The sequence below is a fragment of the Phoenix dactylifera genome, unplaced genomic scaffold, assembly GCF_009389715.1.
Source record: "Phoenix dactylifera cultivar Barhee BC4 unplaced genomic scaffold, palm_55x_up_171113_PBpolish2nd_filt_p 001846F, whole genome shotgun sequence".
Lineage (NCBI taxonomy): Eukaryota > Viridiplantae > Streptophyta > Magnoliopsida > Arecales > Arecaceae > Phoenix > Phoenix dactylifera.
The window spans coordinates 37,089-64,697 of NW_024069137.1; the positions used below are offsets into that span (position 1 = coordinate 37,089).

Consider the following 27,609-nt stretch of genomic DNA (forward strand, 5'->3'; position numbering starts at 1 on the left):
TTCATCAGTCAAAATGCCCCCAAATGTATTACCACTGAATTATAGCCATCCCAGCCCCAGGAAAGATAATAGAAACAAACTCAAATATAACTGTCGCTTCCAAATGCAACCATAGCATGCATTACAAAATACTCGTACACGAATTAAACTAAATAAAATACAATAAGCAGCACTGGATTTTCATCCTTGGTAAACTAAAAAACAGCAAATTGTCCTGGGGCTACAACCAAGAAAAAGGCTTCACCTAAAAACACACAGAGAGAGACAAGGAGGGGGATTTACATTTTTAATGCAATCTTGTCAGCTCCTCAACTCTCTTGCACAGCTCCTCAACTGAAACCCCCATTGCCTTCGAGATCTCATCCATTCGACTGCGGCTAAGATCAAGAAACGACTCGATCAAGTCTCCATCCAAGAAATTCCTACAATCTACTGTCTTCTTCTCGTTGTTGAATGAACGCCACTGCTCATGGCTAAACCCACCTACACCCTTTAGAACCTTCACGAGGTTGGACTGAAGTTTCTCTAGGAACACATATTGGTCATGAGGGAGAGAAGCAACAACACCAATCACCCCATTGACAGTACCGAAGATGACTGTCGGTATGTGGCCAGCCTCTGAGTCTGGAAGGCGCATGACAAGCGAGCCATGCCGGAACCGGTTGACAAACTCACCAAGGTGGTACTCCCCAACTACCTCAAGCCGGCCCCGCTCCTCATCTGTTGCTGCATCACTATTCTTGCGGACTGTAAAGAGGTTGAAATTGTTCTCAGCACCAAGGTAGATGTCATCGTCGAGAATCTCAACAGCAGTCATCCAGTTTGCATTGTAGTCGCGGGCTAGCTCCTCGATTGCACCCTCCTCATGCTAAGATACACAAATATACAAAGAATTCAAATATAAGCTGAACAGACATGGCCAATTGCTGCATGATTAATCATGTCTTGTGTTCTAGTCCACAATTGATATTGTGAGAGAGCACAACAATGCATCACACAACATCGGCCTGAACAGATACTTTATTTATATGAAATTCTATATATCAATCTAGAAGAAAGGCCCATAGTTGGAAAACTAGAAAGGAAAATAGCAGCTTCAGGTCTGAGAAAGTAGAGATATGATCTATAGGTTTCCTTTTATGCTAAACTAAGCTTCCCTTACGGAAACTCCACGTTTTAATTTATTTTGAGCACCATGGTTCAGGTCTGTGTGCATGATAGCGCAAAAGTTAAAAGGAAACTGCTCTTAGTGTAAAAAGAAATGCATATAAAAGGCTCCTATTTCTCTGTTAGATGGTTTAAATTCAATCTGAACCAATGAATGAAAAATATCTAATGAATTGATGTTGTGAGATGGTGAGAAGAATCTGGACTGTAATTTTATCAGATATTATGTGCAACGTACTAATGATGATTCCAGTGATGTCCTGTGAACCAGTGCAGATAGAAGGCCTGCGTACCTTATACAACAATAAGGATATAGACTTCATCAGATCACCAACTATGATGAAATCGCCACGAGTTTGAACATACAAGGCAAGTATGTGCCCATGATGTCCACATTCAGATTGCAGCTCACGAGATCCATCATCCCGGAGCATCCATTTGTATAACTGAATCTTCTGATTGATAGCAGCCAGCATTTTTCCATTGAAAGCATTGAGAGAGTAAACAGCTCCCTTCGTTTCCTTTTCAGCAATCAACTGTAGTTTCCCATCTTCCACTACAAAAACCAGGATCCGCCCCTACAATGAATTTGGACCAGCCATATCATTGTGAGCACAAGCACATAAGAGCAATAAACTATGACAAATTTATAAGGGGGCTGAACATGCTACATGAAGCAAGCATTGCCTACAAGAATTATCAGAGAACATGAAGATTGTTTTAAAAATAAAATAATCATACATAACTTTATGCCAAAATCAGATAAATCAAAAACAATGTCATGAACAACATCAAGGTAGATGATTATTAAACCCATGGGTATTTGCATTACGACAAAACTTTGGGCATGGCACATCCGCAGTAGATTATTGGTGTGATGCTAAGTGTTCACAGAAACAGGAATAATTTATTATACTTCTCTTATTGTATGACTGGCAAACTTAAATCTCACCAGAATGGAGAATAGAGAGGGAAAGTTGTGCACACTTATTGAAGATTTAGGCAGAGAAGAAAAGCACGTAAAGAAGAGTTATGATTAATTGGTTGATTGATGGAAGATAAATAAACTGCAAAGTACATATACCTCTTCCCAAAAGAAAATTTAAATTTTAAAACTGCATGCTTAAAAGCTTACCTTGCTAGGCTCATTTTCCTCAGGCAACACATAAGCAGTTCCCACACAGTAATAAACATTGTTGTCATCTGAGAAGGAACAGCTAATAATGGAGCAGCCATATTCATATGTATCAAGTGGATAGGTTGATATAAACTCAAATGATTGATCATCCAATAATCGAACAAAGTGCATTTCAGCTTCCTCGGTGCTAGTCTGGCAGTTCTTGAGACTACAGATGGCAAATGTTCGAGACTGCTCCTGATGGCAGATACGTCGAGCATGTTCCCCTAGAGGGATTGTACGAATGTGAAGCTTTTGGATGTCATCAATGGCTCCAATTGAAAGTTCACCTTCTTTAGCAATTGCAAGGCTGTTTGAAAACTAATAAGCATTAAATTGAACTAGAAAGAATCATGTTCACAAGCATAGACAACTTAGAATGCCTCAAAACAAAATTAACATTGTCTACCAGATATCAGCATGATTAAAAAAGGTGAAAGCAAATACAGACACCTAAGAGGCACTTGTCAACACATGAAACAGCGAAAAAAGAGAGAAAAAAAAGGAAAAGTATCAAGCATATCTTCCAGAAAAATCCACTATAGCTTACGACATTGGCACAGCCTTTGGGTAGGAAATACAAGTGCATACTAAAAATTCCGATTCACACAGGCAAGAAAACCTGATAGTATGAGGAAGCAAGACAGCAGCTCTCCACAGTCAACTGCCACTTGCTTTTGCAAGAGTTCCATAGAAAAAATTTTGATTCTTTTGCAGAAAAAGATTTAAGATCAAGAGCATGATAAAAAAAATTTGCATACATGCATCAGTGAGGCAAAAACTCAGGAATTCATTGTTAAAAGAGTCCAGTTTTTGTATACTGGAGCAATAAAAACACACAATATTATAGAATATTAAAGGCTTGAGCATCAAGAAACATTAAATTTCCTATACAGTTAACAAAATCACAATGTGGGACAAATTTTAATCTTTGTCCTACAATGGTAGGACAACAGGAAAGAAGAGCCTGGAAAAAATTTATTAAAATACTATAACATAACAAAAAGAAAGTCAGCATTACAAAGAGAGAAAATAGTGAATAGTGACAAATTGGTTGAAATTTAAGCATCGAAATCTTGAGCAATATTTCACATATGCACATGCGCAAGCACAAGGGGGGAGGGAGGGAGAACCTGTCTGGAAAAGCAGCCGAGTTAAAAGGGCATATATGACTAACTTCTTTCAAATTTACATTACTATAAAGTAACTTCTTGTTGCTGCTGTAGATGACTGTTGGTCTATCAGATGCAGCAAATACATGTGTGGTATCCTTTGAAGAAAACGTACGGAGTGTGATAGGTTGTGTCCCAAGAGAAACCTTTTTTCTATTAGACAATTCACCAGTACTTGTGTTCAATAGAAAATTGAACAGGTGCCCATCTCCAAGAGCACATAGCAGATAGGACACCTGAAGAACAAAAAGTACATACAGGTTGACAGATGCATTATTATTTACAATTAAACAGAAAACTCTTTAGGAGAAGTGTGGCTGAAAGAGCATACCCCTTCAAAGGTACATAGAAGAACAGACCGAGGAATGATCTCTCCACCCAAATTTTCCTTCGTGAGCAGTTCCAAGCTTGGTAGTGAAAATATCCTAACACTTATGTCCGTCCACATTCCTACCGCTGCTAGTGAACTGTAATGAGAATTTTTACCAATTGGATTTATGTCAAGACAAGAAATTTCATAGTCCAGCTGTATGTGTTTTGTTTCAACCAACTTGTCATTCCCAATTTCTATATAAACAAGATGCCCACCTCCAGTTGCCAATAAAACCTGCAGTTCGTGATATGTCAAAGATCATGCTCAGGTAAACATGTTCAGTAAATATCATATGAAGTTCTGTTTAACTAGAAAATAATAAAGAACACAGATTCAGGTCGAGAAGTCTTAGAATAAATCCTCCTTTAGCACCACCTTTTTTTTCTTTACTAATATCCCAAATGGAGATTGATGTGGAAGACACTGTTAACTTCCGCTATTCCTTGCTTCTATTTTCACTCATATCTGAAAGCAATAAATCTTTGCTTCCAAAGCCATTGAAGATTTTCTCAAAAGAAAAAAAAACCCAAGTTGAAAAAGCAAACAGGCTTCAACCAACAGGAGTCTGGTCCAGCACATTTTTCTTCTTCATGTTTTGATAACCAAAACAGAAAATGAAGAAATATCAAACAGGACCTAAAATTTTGTATAATATCATATACAAGTGAAACAATAAAAAAAGAACTAGCCAAGGGATAAATCCCATTAATGGTATCCACATTGGTCCGACGACAAGTCAGTATGGTATTGGGCCACTCCCATCCCGACACTCAAAACGGATTTAAATCCCGGTGAAACACTAGAACACCCTTTTCTTTTATTTTCTTCGTTGTTTTTTTCTTCATTGAACTTTTAGATACTTTTAGTCTCTTAAATAACTTGGTTTATGGTGTCGGTGTTGGTATCAACACTTATGGTTTGAAAAAAATAAAAAATCACAATAAATTTAAAAAATAGCATGTATCAATCATATCATGAATAAAAAAAGTTATTAGTTCAAATAAAATAACAAGAGAGCCTTCAAAAACTACTAAAATATAAAAGAGAAAAATAAAATAAATAAATAAAGAACATCCCAATGAATTATTCGGATGCCAGACTATCCTAAGTGTTAGAACCATGGATTCAAAACCAGTGGAATGGGATGGTATCATCGTTACCATACTATTCCAATGCCAATCGGCACAAATATAGGAGCTGGACCAATGAAATATTCCAAGATTGGGACATGTCGGCCATCCTGATCAGCATTGACTGACACCAAGCATATAGTACAAAGCCCGTCTTGATCAAGACGACATTAAAAAAAGGCATGGAAATGGACAAACCTACCACCCCAATCGATACGAGCCAGTACAAAGGCTAATTTGGTCAAAGCCAAGCTTGTAACGGACAGCGCAACAATTTTTTTTTTTAAAATGTAGAGGTCCACATTGGCTGATGCATCCTAAAGTGTGAAATAATTAATCAAGCAACAAACTTGATAGAAAATCATACTAGAATTAGAATTATCCAACTCAATAATAAACGGAAATATGCTAAAACAATTCAACTACAGAAATATAGAAATCCAATGAAACTATTGCCAAATCTAATGGAAAATCCACATGATATTCGATCAAAAACCTCCGAATATTGAGTTGCCGACGTTCTCGGCAGCAAAACCTTTTCGGCTTTGCATCCATCTATATCTATAAATGGGCCCATCATGACTTTTCCATAGAATGGGATGGTCGCATACCAACACTTAAGATAGTGGATGTCCCATCCGTCTCAGTCCATTTTCCAACTCAACCCATCCCATCCTAACACTAGGGACAGTGGACAATGCCCCATTTGAATGATCGGGATGGTGGAACACCTCATCATCCTAGCAGTATTTAAAACCTTGGTCCAAATAGTTATGTGTTTTGACCATGAGTGGTAAGGACTAGTGAACAACATTTATTCCTTGTGCTAAAGGCAATTCACTCTCATAGTTGATTGTGCTGCAGTACAACAAATACCAATCAGATTAATACAACAGACAAACAATGAACTTCATTCAATTCATATCCATATTGCACATCAGACAACAAAACAAGACTGACTAAATAACCATATTACACACCAAAATCAAAAAATAGAAAAAAAACTCAAGTTTGTGTACTGTTATGGTATTGCTCCACATCAGTCTCAAGAGTTAGTATGCACCGCTGTCTCGTGAGTCAGTATGGTATGGGTTGGTATTGTACCATTGCTAAGGAAAAACCGGTACCACCCTTGGTACTGGTATTTCAATCCTTTGTCACGATATCCCAATCAATACATCTTAGAGATGCATCGGGTAAGAATGGGATGACCAAGTTTTGAGAGATCCAATGTCTTGCATGCATCTTAAGACTGGTCTCTCTTTGGACTATTTCAATAATTATGATCACCTATGTGTTTTCAATAACAGCCTTTGGTAGTCGGCACTATCACTCAGGAAACAATGAAAAAGCATAGCTTCCTAGAGGGAAATGGTTGCTCTCAAAAATTAAAGAAAAAAGAGTATGTGCCTAAAATCAAGAATACTAGGAAGCATGTATGACCAAAGATGTAATGCACGTAAGAGTCCTTGAAGAACGTCACATGCTTTTCAAAAATAATCACATTAAAGTTGTTTTCGCCTTGGAATAAGAAAATTGGGTGGTAAATTCACAAAAAGATGTGAAGATTTCCTACGGAGATTTCCTTTAATTTACCTTTCTTTCCCCTGCATTATTTTCTCTTTAGTGTTACTTTTTTCCCTTTTAGCAGTGTAGGAATGCAATTGTACAAATAATATTCACTTAAATTCAACAACTTGGAGGAAGTAATATCACCTTCTTGGTAGCAAGATCTTCCCTGACCAAGGAATTGGTTTTATTGTTTGCTAAGCAGCTAGTGAAGCAGATGCACGGATTGTACCTCATCAAAGCGTTCTTTTATGTTGTTTTGTTTGTTTCTATGTTTTTTTCATGCACATGTTTAATGGGACACCCATGCCCTTGCTTTCGCAATCAAAAGATTCATCTTTCTCTTCAAGTGCTGAAGTTTTTATGGGGACTTCTATTTTATTATAGTTGTTATGCAGATTTGGCTCCATCTAGGTAGATATTGTTCTCCTTTGCCTCTTTTCTTGGCCCCCAATCTACAAGCTAAAAGTTTGACTTCTGTCATGTCAGGGCATACTATGGCACTTAGATTATCAGCACATTGTTCTTAGACTTGTTTGACTAAAATTTTGAGCATTCATGTGAAGGCCAACTATGACAGCTAGATCGTCCCTCATAGGGTTGGACTTCTTGATTGTGTTTTTTTTTTCTATTATCTCGTTCTATCGCTTGGTGTGCAGTGAACCTTACCAGATGAAACTCTGGCATAGTAGCACTTTTGGTCTTGTTTTTAAATAGGTTTCCTGCTACACAGTTCCATATTTGATGGACATTCAACCAGATTGGAGCTTGTACAGTGAAGCCATGCCTTTTCCGAGGAAGATGTGCCTCATTAGTGAAGACATTGCAATGCCAATTAATGGCAAAGCTACTTGCTCTCTTGGACCGTGCTCCTATCTAGCCTTGGATGGTTTGACTAGGGGTGCAAATGAGCCGAGTAGCTCCCGAGTCGCTCGAGCCAACTCAACTCGGTTGTTACTGAGCTCAAGTAGCAAAATACTCAACTTAAAGGCTAGCGAGCCTAGTCGAGTATATATATTTTAATAATATCATATTTCACTTATAATATATATTATTAATGTAATATTTTAAAATATAATATTATGTTATATCTTGTTTTAGGCATATTTTTGAATTACGTCCAAGACTCGAATTCGAGCTTGAACTCAAGCTCAAGTATGGCTGGGTTGATATTCGAGTCGAGTCGAGTCGATCTCAAATATTGGTTTTTTTTTAATCCAGTCGAATTCGAGCTTGGATATTAAGGTTTGATCGATCTTGAGTCGAGTTTGGAGCCTGAGTATTTTAAATCAAGTCAAACTCAAGCCTATAGCTACTCGACTCAGCTCAGCTCGATTACACCCTTAGGTTTGACCTTCGAAGGCCGTATAGCTAGGTCCCATGCAATTGCGCAGGACTTTAGGTTGGCAATTAGAAAGCCTGTTTTGGGCATTCCAACTAGACTTTGAGCCCTTCATGGTTAAGGCAATGAAGGCTAAGCCTACTTGTTATACTAGCCCATGCAAGCTCAACTCAAAAAGAACTTAACTGTATACATATACAAATTTAGAGGGAAAAACTTGACCTGCTGAGGCCCAAACAAATATGAAACAAGATGATTCTTTAAATTGCTGAATGTGTTAGCAAAGTTATAGAAGTAACTATTCAATCAGTGATGGGAGTTGCAAAGATCCGATAGGACTGATGTTCAAGCTTGGCAATGTAAGTGTTAAAAGAGATTACTATCAACATCACAAAAACAGACTCCCACTTTTCAATAGAATGGATGTGGGGACATACCACCAATTCCAATTAGACTCTCTATGCACCATCTTCCAAAGCTTTAAGAAACTTAAAGGCGCAATTAAGTAACACTCTTGAAGGACTGCAGACTTGGCTCAAGATTCATGTGAATGCTTTAAATTAGAGAGAAAATAATTGTTAACAGAAGTGGACCAAGCTGGCTACTCGGATTGAAAAATCAGTGAACTAGTCCCCTATTCATTCCAATTCTTAAAGCAGCTCCATGTAACCAAAGAAAGAATTACTTGAAACAGCATTTTTTCAATAAATCAGTGATCGACTGCTTCCTAAAGAATTGGATGTTTATTGAACCAGCTTACAAATATTGTTTTGCCCTTAACCTTAAAACCCTGTTTAGTTATGACAGGAAGGGCATTTTTTGTTATTACATATAAAAAATAGTCAAAATAAAAAAACAATTCATTCTTTTATTTTCTTATCGTTTTTAAAGTGTGAGCAATCCTTTGCATGCTTGTATGTTCTGATCCTGTACATGATCTAGATGAGTCCAAGTGGGTTTGCCAAAGATAGTCTCAGCTCTAATTCAATTAACTAACTAAATCAACAATTGCCTATTTGTTTCACTCAAAAAAAAAAAAGAAGATAGGTCATTCTGTGGCATATAAACTCGGTTCAATTGGCAATGGTCTGGTCATAATGATAGGGATATAAATGAGATTGGTAGGCCTGAAGTGATTAAGATGGATTCAAGTTTGCCAATCACCGAGGTAAATCCAATTAGCATATTAGTTGTGGAATTATCCAAGCTTTTTACAACTTGACCAGCTGTTCGGTTACAGGAACTGCATCTATGCAGAACCAGGCATAATGTAAAACTCTAAAATCGTCCAGTACTCAAGCCCTTGCATGACAAATGAAATAACCATTGTCCAATCAGTGACTATTATAATTGTCACATAAGATGATCAAAGTAATGAATTAAAGATCGTCGGATCCACAATCCAAATCATATGATCCGGATCAAAAAACCAAATAATTAAGCTAAATTGGATCACTTGATCAAAATTGAGAAAAATTGGATGACTTAATTTTGGATCATCTGATCCAAATTGCAGATTATCCAGTCCAAATAAAAAAAGATCGTCGGATCCACAATTTAGATCATATGATCCGGATCAAAAACCCAAAAATTGAGCCAAATTGGATCACTCGATCAAAATCGAGAAAAATTGGATGACCCAATTTTGGATCATCTGATCCAAACTGCGAATCATCCAGTCCAAATGAAAAATGCCTTGAGGTTCTGTCTGTGCACAAAAACAGGGTGTCATCTCTGCTTTATGCATGAACACTGATCTCATCCCTGTTTTCGCCTGAAAAGGAATCTAGTTGATTTCTTTTGCTGATTTTGGCACAATTAAAAGCAGTTTTAGAGTGCTTGAATTATCTTTCTTTTGAAGAGTTCCATTTGAAAGCAAATTGAGGCGTATTGAATTATCTTCCATTTAAGGAGTTCTATTTGCATTCAAATTCAGGTATGAATAAATGGCCACCTGGTTTTCTCAAAATAATAATCTATCACACATCTAGTTTCTTAATAAGAAGAATTCTGACCCATACCTGTTCACCCAATATCAAGAAAGTATTGGTCAGTTCTTTATTCTGTCAATGTCCTTGTAAGATCAGGAAATGAGTCTGATGGAATCCATTACAAGAATATCTATATCCAGCTGCAGCGGGTTGATTGGACAGAGATTTCTGTGAGGAAGATTAATCAAATAACTTGTTGTAGTCCCCTTGTTTCTTTTCCTTTTTTCAAATTCTTCCATTTTACTATTACTCCATCTCTTCACCTCTCCTCAACCCTATTTTCTTATTTTAAGGAAACTCAACCCTGTTTTCTTCCTTTTATGTGCTAAATATTGTTAAATAATGTTGTTAAATAGTAGATTTCTCACTCATATTCAACTTTTTCCATTTCTACTACTTGTTACTTACTTTTTAGTTTTTAAAATTTTTTTCATATTGTTTAAAAAAATCTAAAAAACATCTCACAATCTGATCTAACTCCTTTTACGATTTATAATTTGATCCCAATCTTAACAACATTGGTCATGGCTATTTGTGACCAACTTTTTTATCCTAGAAATAATTTTTTTTCCTGCAAAATAGTTTGAAGAACAGGTGACACTGCCCTAGAAGATGTTTCAGTTCCAAGTAACTGGGAGCATATGGTAAGATAATAGAGCTGGAAATGGCCCTACGTTCGGCTGGCTTCCGAGCTTTGGGCCTAGCTCGAGAAGGTTTGGGTCAGGTTTTAGAGCCCGAATGAAAATTTAGCCGAGCAAGAAGCTTGACTCAGAGCTCGATCCAGCTCGACTTGCCCCCAAACCCATTTAGGGGAACTTAGGATTGGACATCTCATACCACCCTCCTTTCCCTCCTAGCTCCTTCTCCCTCACTCCCATGCGCTTCTCCTCCTAGGTCCCCACCACGATGCCCAAGCAAAACCCGAAGCCTAAGCGTAATTCTAGCTTCTTGCAATCCTTGCCGGCACTCCCTCTATGCCACCCTCGACCCCCTCATCCACATCTTCTCATGCACTTTCAGCATCATCTCAGCCCTACTATTTTAGCCGCAATCCTCACTATTGCAGCTTCGCAAGGCCCTCTCCACTCCAAATGCTGCCACCACAATTGTTTGGAAGGAGATCAATAGTCTCCCATTCAAAGCGACTACAAATGCCTCCATGCCAAGCTCTAGAGGATGGTTCCCTTGTCGTGCTGCTCATCCTCTCCCGATGTGGATGCCCTATAACCAAGCTTGAGAACCGTTCTATCATCTAGTGCTTTAGCCCAAGGTTTGCCGAACCGGTACCGAGACTCGTACTGATCGACATCCGGCACAGGTCGGTACCGGTTCGAATCGAGTCGAACCGGACGGAACCGTCCAACTCCGTCCTGTTCTGGCCGGTTCCGGCCCCTGTTTTCTAAGGCCGAACCGACCTGGTCTCCAACTGGGTTGGCTCGGTTCGGGTTGAACCGGCAAGTTCGGCTCGGTTCAGCTTTCCTTGACAACCTTTTCCTCCTAAGAATACCCCGCCATGCTCCTCCAAGCCCCCACCGTTCTCTCGTCGCATGCACTGTCCACCATACTAGGCTTGGGTTTAGGCTCAAGTCAGCCCGCTCAGGCTTGGCTCCAATCGAGCCTATTTGGGCTTTGGGATTAGCTCAAGTTGGGCTGAGGCCTAACTTTATAAAAGCTTTCAAGGCTTGTGCTTGGTCTGAAATCTGGAATTTTTCTGATCTGGACCTAGGTAGGGAGGAAATTTGACCAACCTGGCCCATTACCAACCATAATGACACATCATAATTATCTTTATAACAAGATATTTTTCTCACGATCAATGGTTCATGATACCATTACCAAGGGCCTTCCTAAGCCATGTGGATGTATTAGGAACAAAAATTGGAATTCACCCTATGCAAGTTGTCAAGGTGGCAAAGACAGAATTGAGTTATCTCATAAGGGAATAAAAGAGAACCTTTCAAAACTAAGATACATCTAGCATGCTGAGAATGAATAATACAAAGATGATCATGATGAGGACCATGGACCTTTCCAGTCACAGATGATCATGATCAGGACCTTGGACTTTTCCAGTTCAATCCTAAACCAGAGAGAACCTGAACTTGAGAATAGATGAGTATATGTATGGATATTGCAATAGAATTCTTGTTGGTGTATGAAAGAAGAGCACGCCATGTCATTCATGCAATTACATGCATTTTTTTGGGTTATGCATCTCGGATGATCACACATGGAAAGGTGTGTTGCCATGGAAACAAGGTTAGGTGAGACATATAGAAGGAAAGTATGTTGCTACTGTTATGCAAAGGAGCATAGTCGGCAGAACCGGGCAGTTCGAAGAGTATCGAGCTGTACCGGCGACGGATCGAGATGGATTCAACAACCAAAATGAAAAGTCATTGACGGAAGAGAAGAAGGAGAAGGAAAGAGAGGAAAATATAGAGCAAGCAGGGAAGGGAGAGGAAGAGAGATGGCCGCAGAGGCCGACGAGTTGCGAGGGAAACCACGGAGGCTGACGAGCCGGAGGGGCTCTGCCTCTGGGTCCCCTGTGAAGTCAGCAAATCGCTTGCCGACTTCACTTATTTGCCGATTTTATTTAAAAATCGCAAAATTAAAAAGGAGCACCCTTCGAGTTCTCTGTTTCGAACGAAACAGGAGATCCGGAGGCGGAGCCTCTCCTTTGCCTCCTCCACACAGCTCGTCGGCCTCCACTACGCTCTCTCCCCCTTCTCTCTCTCTCTCTCTCTCTCTCTCTCTCTTTCTCTCTCTCCCGTTCTTCCTCTCTCCTGCCTCCCCTATTGTGTTAGTACAAGCCCGGCACGGAACAGTACGGGGGCGTACCGACCCATGCCACCAGGCAACTGATTCGGACCCCAATTTCGGTACAGCAGACCTTGCAAAGGAGAGTGGAAAATGTCAAAGTTGGAGCAAAATTTCTAATACCTTGACAAAAAATAAACTTCTGGGAGTTGGATCTAGGAGCGAAAGCTTTAGTCCCTTGTCTTTGAGAACCTTTCCATATATAATCAATAAGTGAGCACCTTTCTACATACACGATTAATCAACAAGATTTGAAATAATCCCACTGATCAAAAAATGTCATATGCTCATGTGCAACCCCTCTGAAATCTCACCCACAGCAACGATCCAAATCAGTATCACAAGCCTCATAAAACTTGGAAAATATTTGTGCGAAATTAGGAGAATACATACATGATCAGGATCTAAGAATCTCCAACAAACTTGATGATTTGTAGATGGTCACGATCAAATCGTTAATCTTGGGTCCGGTCCAAGTTGGGCCTGGTATTCAACCCATGGTAGACACTACGGAAAATTTGCACAAGAGGGAAAAAAAGCCAGGAAAGATAAGACTATGATAACTCTCTTTTGAAAGAGTTTTTGTTCATAGTTGACTCAAATTAACAAAATCTAGTGCTATTCAGTTGGATCAGATCATTTGCGCCAGTAATAAGATTCAAAAGGTTGAGATCAAACCAGCACAATTAAAAGGCTGCAATCTTTACTGCACAAAAATTACTTATACTTTTGCATATAGTATATTAGCCTCTCGCCAAATAGGAAAGCTAGGGAAATGGGGATTTAAAAAGCCAATCCTGATTACTTGAGACATGGTTGATGGTTATGTTTATTAGCCTCTCAATGCAAAGACATTTCCAGTCTCCAACACATTTGATTCTTAGAGAGAGGAGAGAAAATTTCAGTAAGAACATCAAGAATATCATGAAACTGCAAGATCTGATAGAAAATTTTGTTTTATTCACATCAACAACCATAATCATTGCTAAGTCGGTCTTGAACCTTGATGGAACTTTAGAGCACCACAAGGTGAACTGAATCGACATTATGTACATATAAAGTGACACCAAATCCAAAAAAGAAGATAATACCAAGCACCTTTTTATTCACTTAAGAGCTTTTATTCTCACCATATTTCCTTATCTATTTGCATTTCTTATACAGTTTTTAAAGAAAACTTTAGGATTCATTCTGATATTTGACTTCCAAAAGTGGCTAGTATTTTCAAATTTTTACCACTCGCTAATCAGTATAATAAAATAAGACTTTGAATGAGGTCGGCAACGAACCTGAGAGGCATTAGCAGTGGCAACATTGACCGAGAACCCTGAAGGTGCATTCCATTGATCCAGCAATTCCCGAGATGTAGAACTCACTAAACGAACAGAGTTAGCAGTAACCTGTTTGCAGAAAATGTCAGTCTGCTAACAATAGTTTTAGGGCGAACTAATAAATGCTGATACATACACATAACCATATATATGTGTGCTCATAAACAGTAGAATATTTCAGCAAGTAATTGCCATTTTTAAAATATGCAATTGTTCTCTATGATAGGATAGAATATGTCTAATTAGCATAAATTATGGTAGCATGCTATCCAAAGTAGAAGAAAACTATATTGAATTGTGCTAGGAGTTAAACCTGTACAAGTTGATCATGCATGGCATTGTAGCAAAACAAGGTTTGCGCTTGTGCATAAAATCCTTCTATCTCAGTTTCTTCTAATTCATCATCCATATTCATTGCCAGTATACGTGTCTCACTGATAAAGCTTACAACCAAGAAGGTGTCATATTGATCGTTAGTAGAAGATCTTAGAGACCACAATCCTTTGATGCCTTGAAGTTCTACAGATGCCTGATAACAAATGAAGATATTATTAGTGGAGTATTCCAATGAACCTAGGCTGCCATGATCTCAAAGGATGGGAATAACAAAAATAGGCCGACCTGTTCATTAATCCCTATGCCATTCCGAACTATGCGAAGGGAACCATCTTTATAAGCTCCTGAGCATGTAACAACCTGACCCTGACCTTGCCTCTCAAGATCAACGACACAGAAGTCCACAATAGGCCCAAGATTGACATATCTTTCAAGAACTTCAACATACGAACCTTTCGCATCAGGTTGCAGATTCAGTTTTATCAGCTATTAAGAAAGATCAAATCAAGATTTCAGTGTGATGCATTGAAAGAAACAACATGCAGAAAAAAAAAGAGGAGGAAGGGGGGGGAGGGCGTTTAAGTACCAAAACAACCTGAAAACTATTAATTCAAGCAAATCAATAGAAATAGACATCCAAGGAAGTCAACTTAGCAAAACCTTCCTATATTCTAGGAAAAATACCACAACCATAAGAACAAATGCTTCTCAATATAGGTAAAATATAAAGCAGTGGTTTTCTGCATCTTATTACTATTATACCTGAGAATCTCCATAACTTGAACCAACATAAACAACTGCATTATCAAGATAAGATATTGTTGATGCCACAGAGGTCTCTCCTAAGTGTTCAATTTTGAGTCCAGTTACCCTAATTCAACAGAAAAAAGAAAATAAAATTGCTCAGTAAATAACATGAATAAATAAAGAGGAACACATCAGTTATAAATCTGCTCTAGTGAAAGCTTTTGCTGGTAGGAGAGCAGTTTCCTCAACAAATAATGGAACATTTTGAAAAATTAATATGCACTTCACCTTTCTCTCTCATGGGTGATGACGAGTAAATGCAGAAGACCTGCATTGTCGCTAAGCAAGTATCGAGAACCATCCGCATCAACTCTCCCATAGGCTCTTATAATAGACTAAGAGCATACCAATGGATTAGGCAAAAACAGACAAAGTTAGAATAACAGGGAAAAGGACATAAAAACATGCAAGTAAAACAGGGAAAGGAAAACAACAAGCAGACAAAAAAGCTTACTGGTCTGATTGGTATAGCTTTAAATGCAGCCGCACTACAATACACGATTGTTTCTTCCCCAATAATTATTACACCACCAAGAGGCATAGGAACAGGTATTAGAAGACCAGCCCCATTATCAAGATTATTTTGTGACCATGGACCCTCAACAAAGTCTTTATCCTTGAGTGCAACCTCATATGTCTTAACATGCCGTGCATCCTTGTTATCCTGTAGAATGAATTGATGAAATTAATGCAACATTTGTTGGATTTTTTAGATAAATTAGCATTTATTGGATTTAATATGGTAAATGGATAACATGTATAAGACTTAAGAGAACACTAAGATGAACAAAATAATTTTCAGAATATAAAATAATTAAGAGAGAAATATGTGGAAACCAAAAGCTAATGATATTAGTGGTCCATATCTAAGCTGCCATCACCTTTTTCCCAAACCTACCACATTAGTGATTTAGCAACACATTGCCAAATAAGATAATACAAAGCAGACCAGCACACATTATGCCAGAACCTTACCGACATGAACCGCTTGCAGGATGCTGGCTGTGTTCCAATACTTAGCATGCCATGGTTTTCGTGCACGCCAAGCACTGGCGAATAATATATACCATGCAAGTGAGAGGTCACCATGGCACCAAAACACAATATCTTAATCCTTAAAATCATCAAACGCTAACACATACAGATATGCACCAACATAGACCTGTTTCTTTTTTATTCTATAGTCCATGGCGCAGGACCAGCATGGCACAATATGAAAATCCGTGCAAGCTTCTGACAAGCACAAAAACAGAGGCACAAAATGAATAACTGTATGAGCTTCTGACCAGCAAAACAACAGCAAATGTGGTATTTTAATCCTTGGCGAAGCAGAAGTAATGGGAATAAAAATCAAACAAGAAAGCATCTAAATCAAGATCATATGCAATGGAAGGTTCTGTTTGCTTAATCATGAGTTTGGAACGAAAAGTTTAGGACCTTACAAGGTGACAACAAATGCCAACAAGTTTGGAAGAAAAATAAGGATAATTTCATGGCCAGCTTGGGTTTTAAGTATAACCTATAACCAGCTATCACAAGGTGACAACAAATGCCAACTTTTTCAAGGGCAAATGTCCCTCGACTGATGGGTGCATGAACAAAAAGGTTTATCATTTAACTGTTAAAAGCCCTCATGAGACTCGAAGACTTAAAGGGGTTGGCTAAGTCTACAGAAGGCCCATAAGAGTCGGCTTAAAACAGCATTGTAGGAAGGCTACTTATGGTGGCACAAACGACACCTCTTTGAATTCTCTTAACAAATGTTTCCTCTCTCCTCTTTATTCCCTCTCAACTTAAACTCCATTTCTTCTCTATTTTTCCTTTATATTGTAACACATTTATCTTCTTATATAGTCGTTGTTATTTGATCAAGATTGCCGTATTTTCCCAGATCTTTTCCATGAGTAATGCTGAATTCTTCTCTCCTCTATCTGTTATTGCTGGTATCAATTTCAACATGAATCTGCTGTCCTTTGAACTAAATTTCAAAATCTGTACATAGGCACAGTTTCCCATATCTCTAAGCTAATAACTAAATTTATTTTTCTTCAAAACTATTTAGCCCACACTCCAAGTTTACTTTCTACAGGAAACAATTAACTGCAATCCAAATTCTGATGACATGCCAATGTAAGGACTCCTTTTTTGAGACCTAAAGCCCTAACAATCATTTTCATGGGATCACTACCTATTTCCTAAACTTGAAGGAAAAACAAAACTACACCCATTTAATATCTTCTAATCCTTAAAAAAATCTGTTCAGTTTTCTTTTCAGAAAAAGGAGGTAAACCATGTGGACGGCCTAATTCTTAACCTCACAGCCCCTTGGGTTCATCAATGCTTTAGCAAGCCATCCCCTCATGGTCCTGCATCATAAGTTTCATATAACAATAAAAAGATTGCTATGGACAGAGGGTGGTTGAACTAAGGAAGATGGGGGAACTGGTTAACATAAATGAATGTGCAATGTAAGACTAAAGGCTGATACAACAGGGAGATGGGCCTAAACCTTTTCCAATTATCAAGAAAGTAAAGATGGCAATTAACATGATGGAAATGAAAAATAATCGTGCCAAAACAGGATGCAGCTCTTCATGAAAATGAACAGAAAGGGACCCACAGAAATTGGATCAGAAGATAGATTTTGGAAACCTTGTTTCGAATATACCAGTTATTTTAAGAGGGATTTGTCTGTCTTTGTTCTAAAGTTCAATTTAAGTTCTTAGAGACTAATTGTATAGGGGAAAGCTAGGAGTAAGGAATAACCAATATATTCATTCAATTAATGATATGATCGGAACCTTAGTATATGAATCAATTGCAGGTGCTCTAGTCGACATTGGTTTGGGAGCATCAAAACAATTATCTAAAACAATCAAGATAGCGGTTGTTCGTAGGAAGCACCTGTATAAGTAACATGTAGTATTGCAGTATACTAGAACCACACATGTAGTGAATCAGTTTTTAAGGTTTCCTTTTGGTCTCATCTAGGAAAAAATAACTACAGATAAAACTTAGAAGATGCAAGATAACTTTGATCTATTGTTAACTATATGATAGTAACAAAAAGTGATGGTTTGAATAGAGGATGGAAGCATCAAGAAACATGTCTATGTGCAAAAGGTATGTAGAACACCCCAAGAAAACAATTCCAGCTGGTAGTCTAGTACTACACCTTGTGAAGTCTATAGGAAGACAAGTTGCAGTAAATATCTAAATGTTTTTTTTTTTGGTACAAAAAGTAAATATCTGAATGTTTAGTTCATCATTCTCCCTCCTAAAAAGGCACACTTGGTAGATAACATGTTTCCTACACAATTAACCTCCTCAAATAAACATTAAAAGATCACATTGCAGTTTCTACATGGTAGATTAAGAGGGCATGCAAAAATTGACTCCTGAGAAGTATAATGTTTGTTGCCGCTAAGGACCGGCTTGACCCAAGCGCCAAGAGAGAGAGAGATGTTGGAAGGCTCAGTGATGAGCTACTCAAATCGTACAAAGCCGCGGTTTGGAATGGATGGCTGCGTCCAGGAACCTCGTCCACGGCCGAGCTCTGACCTGGAACAACAAACACGAAGAAGTCCTCTTGCCGAAGTGTGTCCTGCGGGGGATCCTCCGATGCCTAAATCAGAATAATACTCGGAGAACAAAGGAGGTTCTTAGTGGATGACAGTGAGATGGTCTGTCAGAGCACCAGAATACTTACCTGAAAGGTCTCCCGGAGAGTGGATTATATAGGCGAAGGCGAGCGCCTATCGCCTAGGAATTTGAACACAAGGGTCGACTATAATTAGCAGGCCTCCACACACTCCGAGAACTAGGCACGAGCATTTCGCATGCATATCACACCCTACCCATTTTGCTGGTGCAATTTCGAAAACCGCCCAAGATCACGGCCGAGGTGTTGCCAACTATGGAGGTTTTGAAATTTGAAGAGCCACTCACGTGCTTCTAGGCTTGCCACATGGTGAGCTTTAGTTGTCATTTCAGAGGCTTCATGGCGAGCTTTGGTTGGCCGGCCCTTTGTATGAGTTGTGGTCGGTTCCGAGGCACATTAATGTTTTTTTTAAAAAAAAATGCAAAAAATATTTTGCAGGCTTTGTCACAATAAATGGATGCCATAACACAAGGCACATAATAAAACAAGGCAAGATTGAACATAAAACCATACTGCTTCTATGGAATTCAGGAACTTTGGTTTCTACAAACAGTGAATTGATTAAACAAGGACTTGCCTGGCAAGAATTGAGACCATTTGGATTCCTTATAACTTGAAAAAGATTAGAAGTGCTTAACTCATTTCCAAGCGTTCATCTTACGATAAGTGTAAGTTCTGGGCTATCTTTATAAGATGTCTCATTAAAGTGAAAGTGGAATTCCCCCCTTTTTCCTTTCCATCCACTTGGATCTCTTCCGTTCCTCTATTTTTTACGAATCTTCTTGTTCTTCCGAACGAAGGAAGGGGTCCTTTTAGGCGGATCCCTCGTGTTCCTGTTTAGTCTCCATTCTGAAAGTTGTTTCTACATTGTTTTCTTCCTCACTTTCACCCCTTTCTTGAAGTATCATAGTGTGATACGAGACTTTACAGTTGAATATATAGAAATTTTCATAAAGCAGTTGCATTTCAACAATCATATTTTGCTTGTGTTATAACAAGGAGATTACTGATGCACCAAATAACTCAATGATGCTATAGATAACAACCTTTCGTGATAGAGAACTACCAATGTACCATTGATGATTTTTCAGTTAATGGAGAGAGAGTTAACATGTTAGGTGATTTGTTCATCTGCAAATTGGTCTCTTAAGCAGATTTCAATAGGATTCCACTTTTTTAATTTAAAAAAAGACCTTCCAACATCATTTACTCTTTATTAAAATTCTGCTAATAACCGGTACAACTTTAAAAAAAATCTTTCAAAGAAACCTAATGGAGAAAGTATAATGATGGAATGTATGAATTCATTAGATCAATTTAAGAAGAGTACGCAAAAACAGACAACACATATTCAGACTCAAACTGTTGGAAACCAATTTGGGGAAAATTATGGGAATCGGGTGAATAGAATAACAGGTGCTGAAAAGCAACTATGACAGGGAAAGCAACTAGAAAAACTAGACAGGGAAATTGTTCGTACTTCTGTGACAAAAATAAGAGAATTAAAATGTAAAGGCCTTCGAACTGTACAAGTTGCTTTTATGTGAGCACGATAGTATGGACTTTTGGATGCGTGATAGCTCCCATGACTCCAATAATCTGTCTTAATTTTTTCTGTGCTTGTCAGGTAAAAAATCATGGTTTATGAATACACAGTGTTGGACAGCAATAACTTTCATGCTTCTGATGCTTGTGAAATCCTAAAAATAATTAGTTTATAAAATGAATTTTTATCCTTTATAATATTGGCATAATAATCACTGACACAGATATGACAGATGACAATGGAGCTAGAGCAGTGCTCATTACTTCGGTGGAGCCTCGTCAACTTAAAAAATGTTAGGACTGAAAGAGGAAAGCTTATTATATGCTGAGATGTTATGGCTAGAGTGTGTGGAAAAAGAAGGTTCTGGGAGTACCAAACAACTTAATGAATTCGCTATATGATCAACCTTTCGCTAAAGCACTTGTCAAGTATATAATGGTCATTAGTATTTAATGCTCGTTTCTTTTTTTAATTGAAGTGGTCATTTACAGCAGGGCACTTATGTCATCTATAATTTTCTTTATTATTCTAAACTACAAAACAAAACACTGTTTGCACGACATTGCTTGTTTTGGCTTTTAGCAGACTTGCATGCCTCCCTTCCAAGGCTAAAAGGCAACACTTAATGTTTGACTCCCATTTTACGAAGATTCTTATCTTGATAGGTATCAAGATAATTGGGAATTGGGAAGACTTAAAGAAGAGAAAAATGAAAAGACTTATTTCTGGTTTGAAAAACCTCTTGTAACTTTTCTTTTCGATTATAAACGATGGAATTGTCCATTGCGATATATAAAAAATGATCGGTTTGAAAATGCTGTACGAAATGAAATGTCACAATATTTTTTTTATACATGTCCAAGTAATGGGAAAAAAAAAATATCTTTTACATATCCACCTAGTTTATCGACTTTTTCGGAAATGATAGAACGAAAAATGTCTTTGTACACGACAAAAAAATTATCCCATGAAGACCTGTATAATTATTGGGTTTATACCAATGTTCATGAATAATGTGCAGACACACATGGGCACATTGCACACCCACTTCAAAAATAACATAATATATACTGGTGTTTACCACATGTATTGCACATGGCAAATATCCGCACGCACACACACATTTGTATACACACATACTTGTATACATTTAAATTTTGCATATAATAAACATATACACACATTCTTAACTGTACGATAATAATTGTGCAATGCCTAAGCCAAATATGGAGATCTATGCACGGTCAAGACCTTAACAACAACATCTTCAAGGTTTAATCCAGATTCATGATGACTATCAATGAAGTTATTGCCATAAATTTTGTGCAGCAGGACCCCTATCTTAGTAATCTACTATGCACGATATGGGTTACCTGGTATAAGACTACAATAGTGGGCTTTGCACAGCCATACAGAAATTTGATATCCAAAACTTGAAGTTCTTCAAGCCTGTGATAAAAAAAAAAAAGTGTTAAATTTCAAAATATTTTAACAAAAAATCATTATTGCAAGTATAATAAGTGATTATATTATCAGAACAGCTGTATAAACTTAAATGCAGGCACCAGGTTCTGCCATCCCCTCTTTCCAGAGCATCTTTCTCATCACCTGTGTTGCATCACTTTCCTCCCAAATTTTTAAGAGGGATTACGGTGCATGGTCTACGCTTTACTCAAGTGGGAAAGAAAGTTACAGGCAGATTTAGGATGCTCACACGGAAATCTTAATCATCCTGCTGGCATAGGAATAACTACAAACAATGACGTAATTGAAGATATGCTCATGCTTTACAGAAGGAAAACCACATAAGTAGATTAGGCATAACATAAGCCATCAAAGAAAGAACACAAAAATGAAGTGGACGAGGAGGGCATGTCACTTGACAAAAGACGTCAAAGTGTTTGAAACACCTTAGAAGCATTTGTGCAACACTTATATACATATATGGGTGGAGTTATATTTCTCCAGTTGGCGCAACTTTAAAAATTGCTCCCACTGGAAAAATACATGTTTCCCCTAATAACATGCATGGATGAACATTATTTGCACGGTGGTAATTTTGTCATTTTGACTGTGCCGTTAATGCAACTTTTTTCTATAAGAGTTACTTAAACTTTTTGTTGTAATACTAATAATTGCAAATCATTCAAAATACCACTATGCAAGTAAACTGCTCGCTGCAATTTATCAGGGGTAAGAGCATCATCTTCTGGTGGGAGCAAGTACTAGACCTACTCCAGCCAAAGCCATATTATTCTCTACCTTTTCTGTCTGTGCATATGTAACTACACTTGATAATATGTTTGAATCATCTGTTGCTCTATACAGAACTAATCTAGCTAAATATTACAAGTATCATAGCCATATAAAAAAGTCCGCCGAACCGGTACTAGGACCCATACCGGTCGATGGCCGATTTGGTATGGTATCGATTTAATACCATACCGACACACGATATGCAAAGGCATACCGGTTCGAAACCGACATGCCAATTTTTTTCAATGTTTTTTATGTTTGATTTATTGGTAATCAATTTTTTTAACTTTTTGATGATGTTAAGTATAATTTAATATTTCTTGATGTTTTTTTATGTTTCTGTGATCCCGATACAACCTAAATCATGCATCTTGTTGTTTTAAAATGATACAAAACATAAAATGATTAGTAAGGTGTTGCATGCTACAAGAAGCAACATGAAATATCCTAAAATTAATTAGGGGAATACAAAATATAATATGATATAATCAATTACATATATTTAAAATACAACTTACATATCGACATCTAAAATCTCGTCGAGTAGTGATGCCTCTCATAGATATCCGGATCATTAGCATAATTAGGAGGCACATCAGTTACCCCTCTAACTAAAAGGCGTTGTAGTCCAATATGCTCATCCCATAAGGAACATGCTATAGGTTATAGCCACTCTTGGATCTCTCTTTGTACCTCTAGCTCTGAGAGATGTCCTCTAGCGGATAATACAGCTGTAGAGGAGCCCATTTGAATGTACCCATAGCAAAATCTCACCCGTAAAATGCTTCAGGCTACATAGGGCAGTAGTCACCAGAAGACGATGCCTCAAAAGCACCATATTTATATTCATATCCGTATGGGTCATAGGTTGCAAGTAATAGGATCCAGCATACGACTTGAAATCTGATATATCTATAGATCCTACTCCACGTGCGAGGTCATCTGCAGTTGCATCATGCCCTCCTGAATAACCTCGAGAAGCCAATCTCCAATATACAATCGTATCTTCGCGGGCTGTACTAGATCGTACATCATAATCTCTATCCTGTGTGACATGCGTAAACTGAGACTCATAGGTGAATCGAAGACCACTCTGCAGTTGTCTCATAAACGATGGTCTCATGTCCTACACTCCCTGGCCAGCAGATCCATGATCACCAAAATTGTCACCGTTGTTCTTCCTGGTCTCTAAATTTGAGTGAACTGACTCTTCCACACTCTCCATCGAGATTGCAACTATCTTTTCTTTTTCTTTTTTACTGCGCCGAGCAACTGTCTACTTACCCTTCGTGCCCCTCCCTACCTAGTTATGTTGGAAGGATGGATGTCACCCTCCCGATTGAATCGACCGGATAGCGTGGTACCTTCGTTGAAACAACTCTCAATCATATCTTTAGAAGAATATCTCGAATAAAAAGTCATATGATGATCGGCTCCTCAATGACCAATGTGGCTATAACTGATCAACTGGAAGGATGAATGAAATGTTGCAATCTGCCCATTGCCCTACATCCATCCTAACCTCGCTAGCTACAAAATTGGCCAATAGTAGAAACAATCATGGCTCATCAAGCTCCGGCTTCGGCTGCTGGTCCATAAGCCATCCGATCATAGGATCATCCTTATCGTCAACAAAAACATTATAGATCGAATCTGTATACTTTAGCTCTACTTTCTCCTAAATGCATTTTAGCCTCAACCTTAGATTGTAGTGAATATACACAAGGTCATTGAAGCACTTATATGTCAAACGGTTCTTCTGCTTGCTATGGATGGGGACAAAAGTGGACCAGTTGCGCTCACAACCACTCAAGGAGACCGTCTGAGAGAGGATCCGGATAGCTAACCGCTTAAGATTTCTCGCGGACAAATCAAAATGAATCCACCATTCAGCAGCAAAAATATTGAAAAAAAAGTACATATAAGATAGTATCATATTAGTAACCATCTAACATCGGATAGTAATTATTGTTGATATGTAATATACCTGCATTCATAATATTTTACATATGACAGCTGTCAAGACTCCAAAGCTATCAGTGCCCTCTTTAAATATTTTCGTTTATGAAAAAGAATCGTGTTGTAATATGTTAATTATTGAATTAGAAGACATAAATTATTTCTGGACATCAGCCCTATGTCTAGAAATAGATGAAGGCATAAATTATTTTATGAATTCTGTACAAAATGATCTCTTAGGAGGTCACCAAATTGCTTGAGCAATCACCTGAGCTATAGGAGGGTCCATTGCCTGGGTCGACTAGGCTACTTGACAACTATGATCTATGTTTAACTTAATGAAACATCAAAACCCCAATTCTAGAATTTATATAATTGCGAGAATAGATTTGTGAGTTTATACACAAAACTCACATGGGGATAAGTATACTTGCTGCAACTTGCATACTGAGCACTGAATGCAATAAATCACATGGGGATAAGTGTCATGTTGCAGTAGACAAAACTTAAGGGCATATCAGTATTTGCACATGTTAAGGCAACACAAGAACTTCAGCATGCATTTCTGAATGTAATTATGCTATCAATGGACTTAGTATTTGTATGCATCCATATATATCCTTATGTATGCATATTCAAGACATGTTCTTGGGTTTCTTATTGCTACAATCAAGGTCTGCAATATCGGAACTAGCACCCAGGCCAGTAAGCTGACGATATGGTAAAGTACACCCCCATGTTGTGCTATTCCAGCATGAACCAATAGGCCAACTGGCAAGGGATGGGGTGAGGGAGAAGGAGAGAGAAGAAAAGAGAGATACAGAGGATGAGAGAGGCAGGGAGGGAGGGAGAGAGCAAGGAGGGAGGGGGAGAGAGAAGGAAAGAGATGAAAAGAGAGAGAGGGAGGGAGAGGGAGAGGAAGGGATGGAGAGAGGGAGAGAGCATCGATGAGTGAGGGCTGCCAGAACAGGATCGAGAGAGGGGAAGAGAGGGCTTTCCCTCTCTCCTTCGTGCATCGGAACAGGTGCAGAGCCCCTATTTCGAAAGGAAACAGGGAATTCGGCCCCCTTTTACTGTTTTTTGAACTTTTTGAAATGAAGTCAACAACGTGTGCCTACTTCACTTAAAAAATTAAAAAAAAAAGAAAATAATAAGTGAAGTCAGCAGTGGCTGTCGACTTCACTTTAAAAAAATTCAAAAAACATATAAAAGGGGGCCGAAATCCCTAGGGGCTCCGCCCCTGTTCCGACGCACAAAGAAGAGAGAGCTTCGAAAGTCCTCTCTCCCCCCTACCTTGAGTCTAGCCCAGCAGCCCTCGCTCACCGCCGCCCTCTCCCTCCTTTCCTTCCTCCCCCTCTCCCTACCTCCCTCTCTTTTTTCCTCTCTTTCCTTCTCCCTCTCCCCCTCCACTGATTTCTTGATTTGAAAGCTAGAACCATCCCGATCCGCCGCCAATACGGCTCGATACCCCCCGAACCAAGCGGTTCAAGACGATTCCACCATCCTTGGCTAGAATCCATATGGTACATCCTATAAAATCTCTAATACTAAATTAAGAATCATACTAATTGCATTAATTTTTTTTTAAGTGCATCTATATTTTAACCCATCATCTTAATAATCCATTTCGCATATCCAAATGCCCATAAGCCAATAAACTGGCATTTGTCGATATCTTTACCATGTTTGTGATTCCATTCAGTATGTGGTGCCTAGGTAAGAAATAGTTCTCAAAAAGTTAAAGGCCCAGAAGCTTTAATTTAATTTATAAGTTTCTGAATAGTCCTCAAATCATCAGAGGAGACTTCTGCTGTAAGTCTATATATAAATATATTCTTGAAGATCAAACTTTGCGAAGTGTAAGACATAGAATGGGAATTTCTTTAAATTGCATAGCAATTAATAGGCAATTCATATATCGTTTCTTTCTTGAGCATCTTAAGACCTAAGTCCATTTTGCTCAGCCAAGTTAGGTTATGGTAAGTTTGACGCATTCTAAGAATATAATTATGGGTGTTTTTTCATCTTGCAAAGAGGATTGAGATTTAGTATCAGCTCTATCTTTTCCTATTCATATTTGTTTCTAGTTGCGAGATGAAAATTTGATGAGATTCGAGTGAGAACTTCAAGAAACTCAACCAACTTTCTTCTTCCAATTCTTTTAAGACCATACAAAAGCTTATAAGTAAGGAAAAATAGAATTTTAATGAGAAATAAATGTTTGTGCTGACTAATCTTTTACTATGATCAGAAATTCACTATCATGCTTTGCATGTATCCAAATAGGTTGGAATAAATAAATATACATAGTACAATATAATACAAATAGTTATAGAGGTACAATATCAAAAAATAAGAAATAACAATGATGTGCAAAAAAATGTCCATAAAAGAAGGGTTATTCAAGGATGATCAAACAACAAACAGATGGTTCACAAATATAGAAGTATTAATAGGGTAATAAAAATAATAGAGGAAACACATGCTTTTTCTACTACCCCATGATAGGATCATCTTATACTAATAAAAATATTTTTCACCACCAGACAGCAATGGTAAGCAAAGCTGCTCCTATTAAGGCATCAAACAGCAATATACAATGATAAACAGATGAATAAATTTCCATTAGAACACTTACAAAAAACAAAAGATATACATTAATTTCTACATAAATAATTCAGTCTTCCCAGAATACTTGTTAAATGGTTAATGACTATTTAATACTACATTTCCTGTACCTGATGTTGAATGCTTCCTTTAGTTGTCCTTTGTTATCAAAGGGTATGACCTGGGAAACAACAGAGAAATTAAATATTGAAAAACTTCTCAGTTAGCACTCAAAGGTTTCAGGATTCCTCTATTTTGTATTACATCTAAACATTACGGGTAAAAAAACACAAGAATTAAATGTTGCAATAAAATGAGCGACTAAGTTATCACCTTGAACAAACCATCATATAGGTGGAGACCAA

The 27,609-nt window shown here is 38.0% G+C and overlaps 1 protein-coding gene across 1 annotated transcript; it reads right to left on the reverse strand.

Annotated features, from left to right (window-relative positions):
* LOC120109131 (DNA damage-binding protein 1a) lies at nt 1-27,609 on the reverse strand. Its single transcript, XM_039122878.1, has 15 exons — nt 27,578-27,609; nt 27,376-27,425; nt 21,796-21,871; nt 15,670-15,879; nt 15,444-15,550; nt 15,171-15,279; nt 14,694-14,894; nt 14,386-14,601; nt 14,031-14,141; nt 3,848-4,123; nt 3,478-3,752; nt 2,303-2,654; nt 1,461-1,745; nt 273-868; nt 1-216 (listed from the first exon to the last, which is right to left on the reverse strand). Exons 4-14 carry the CDS (start codon nt 15,754-15,756, stop codon nt 287-289), a joined length of 2,601 nt encoding a protein of 866 aa, XP_038978806.1. The 5' UTR covers nt 15,757-15,879; nt 21,796-21,871; nt 27,376-27,425; nt 27,578-27,609; the 3' UTR covers nt 1-216; nt 273-286.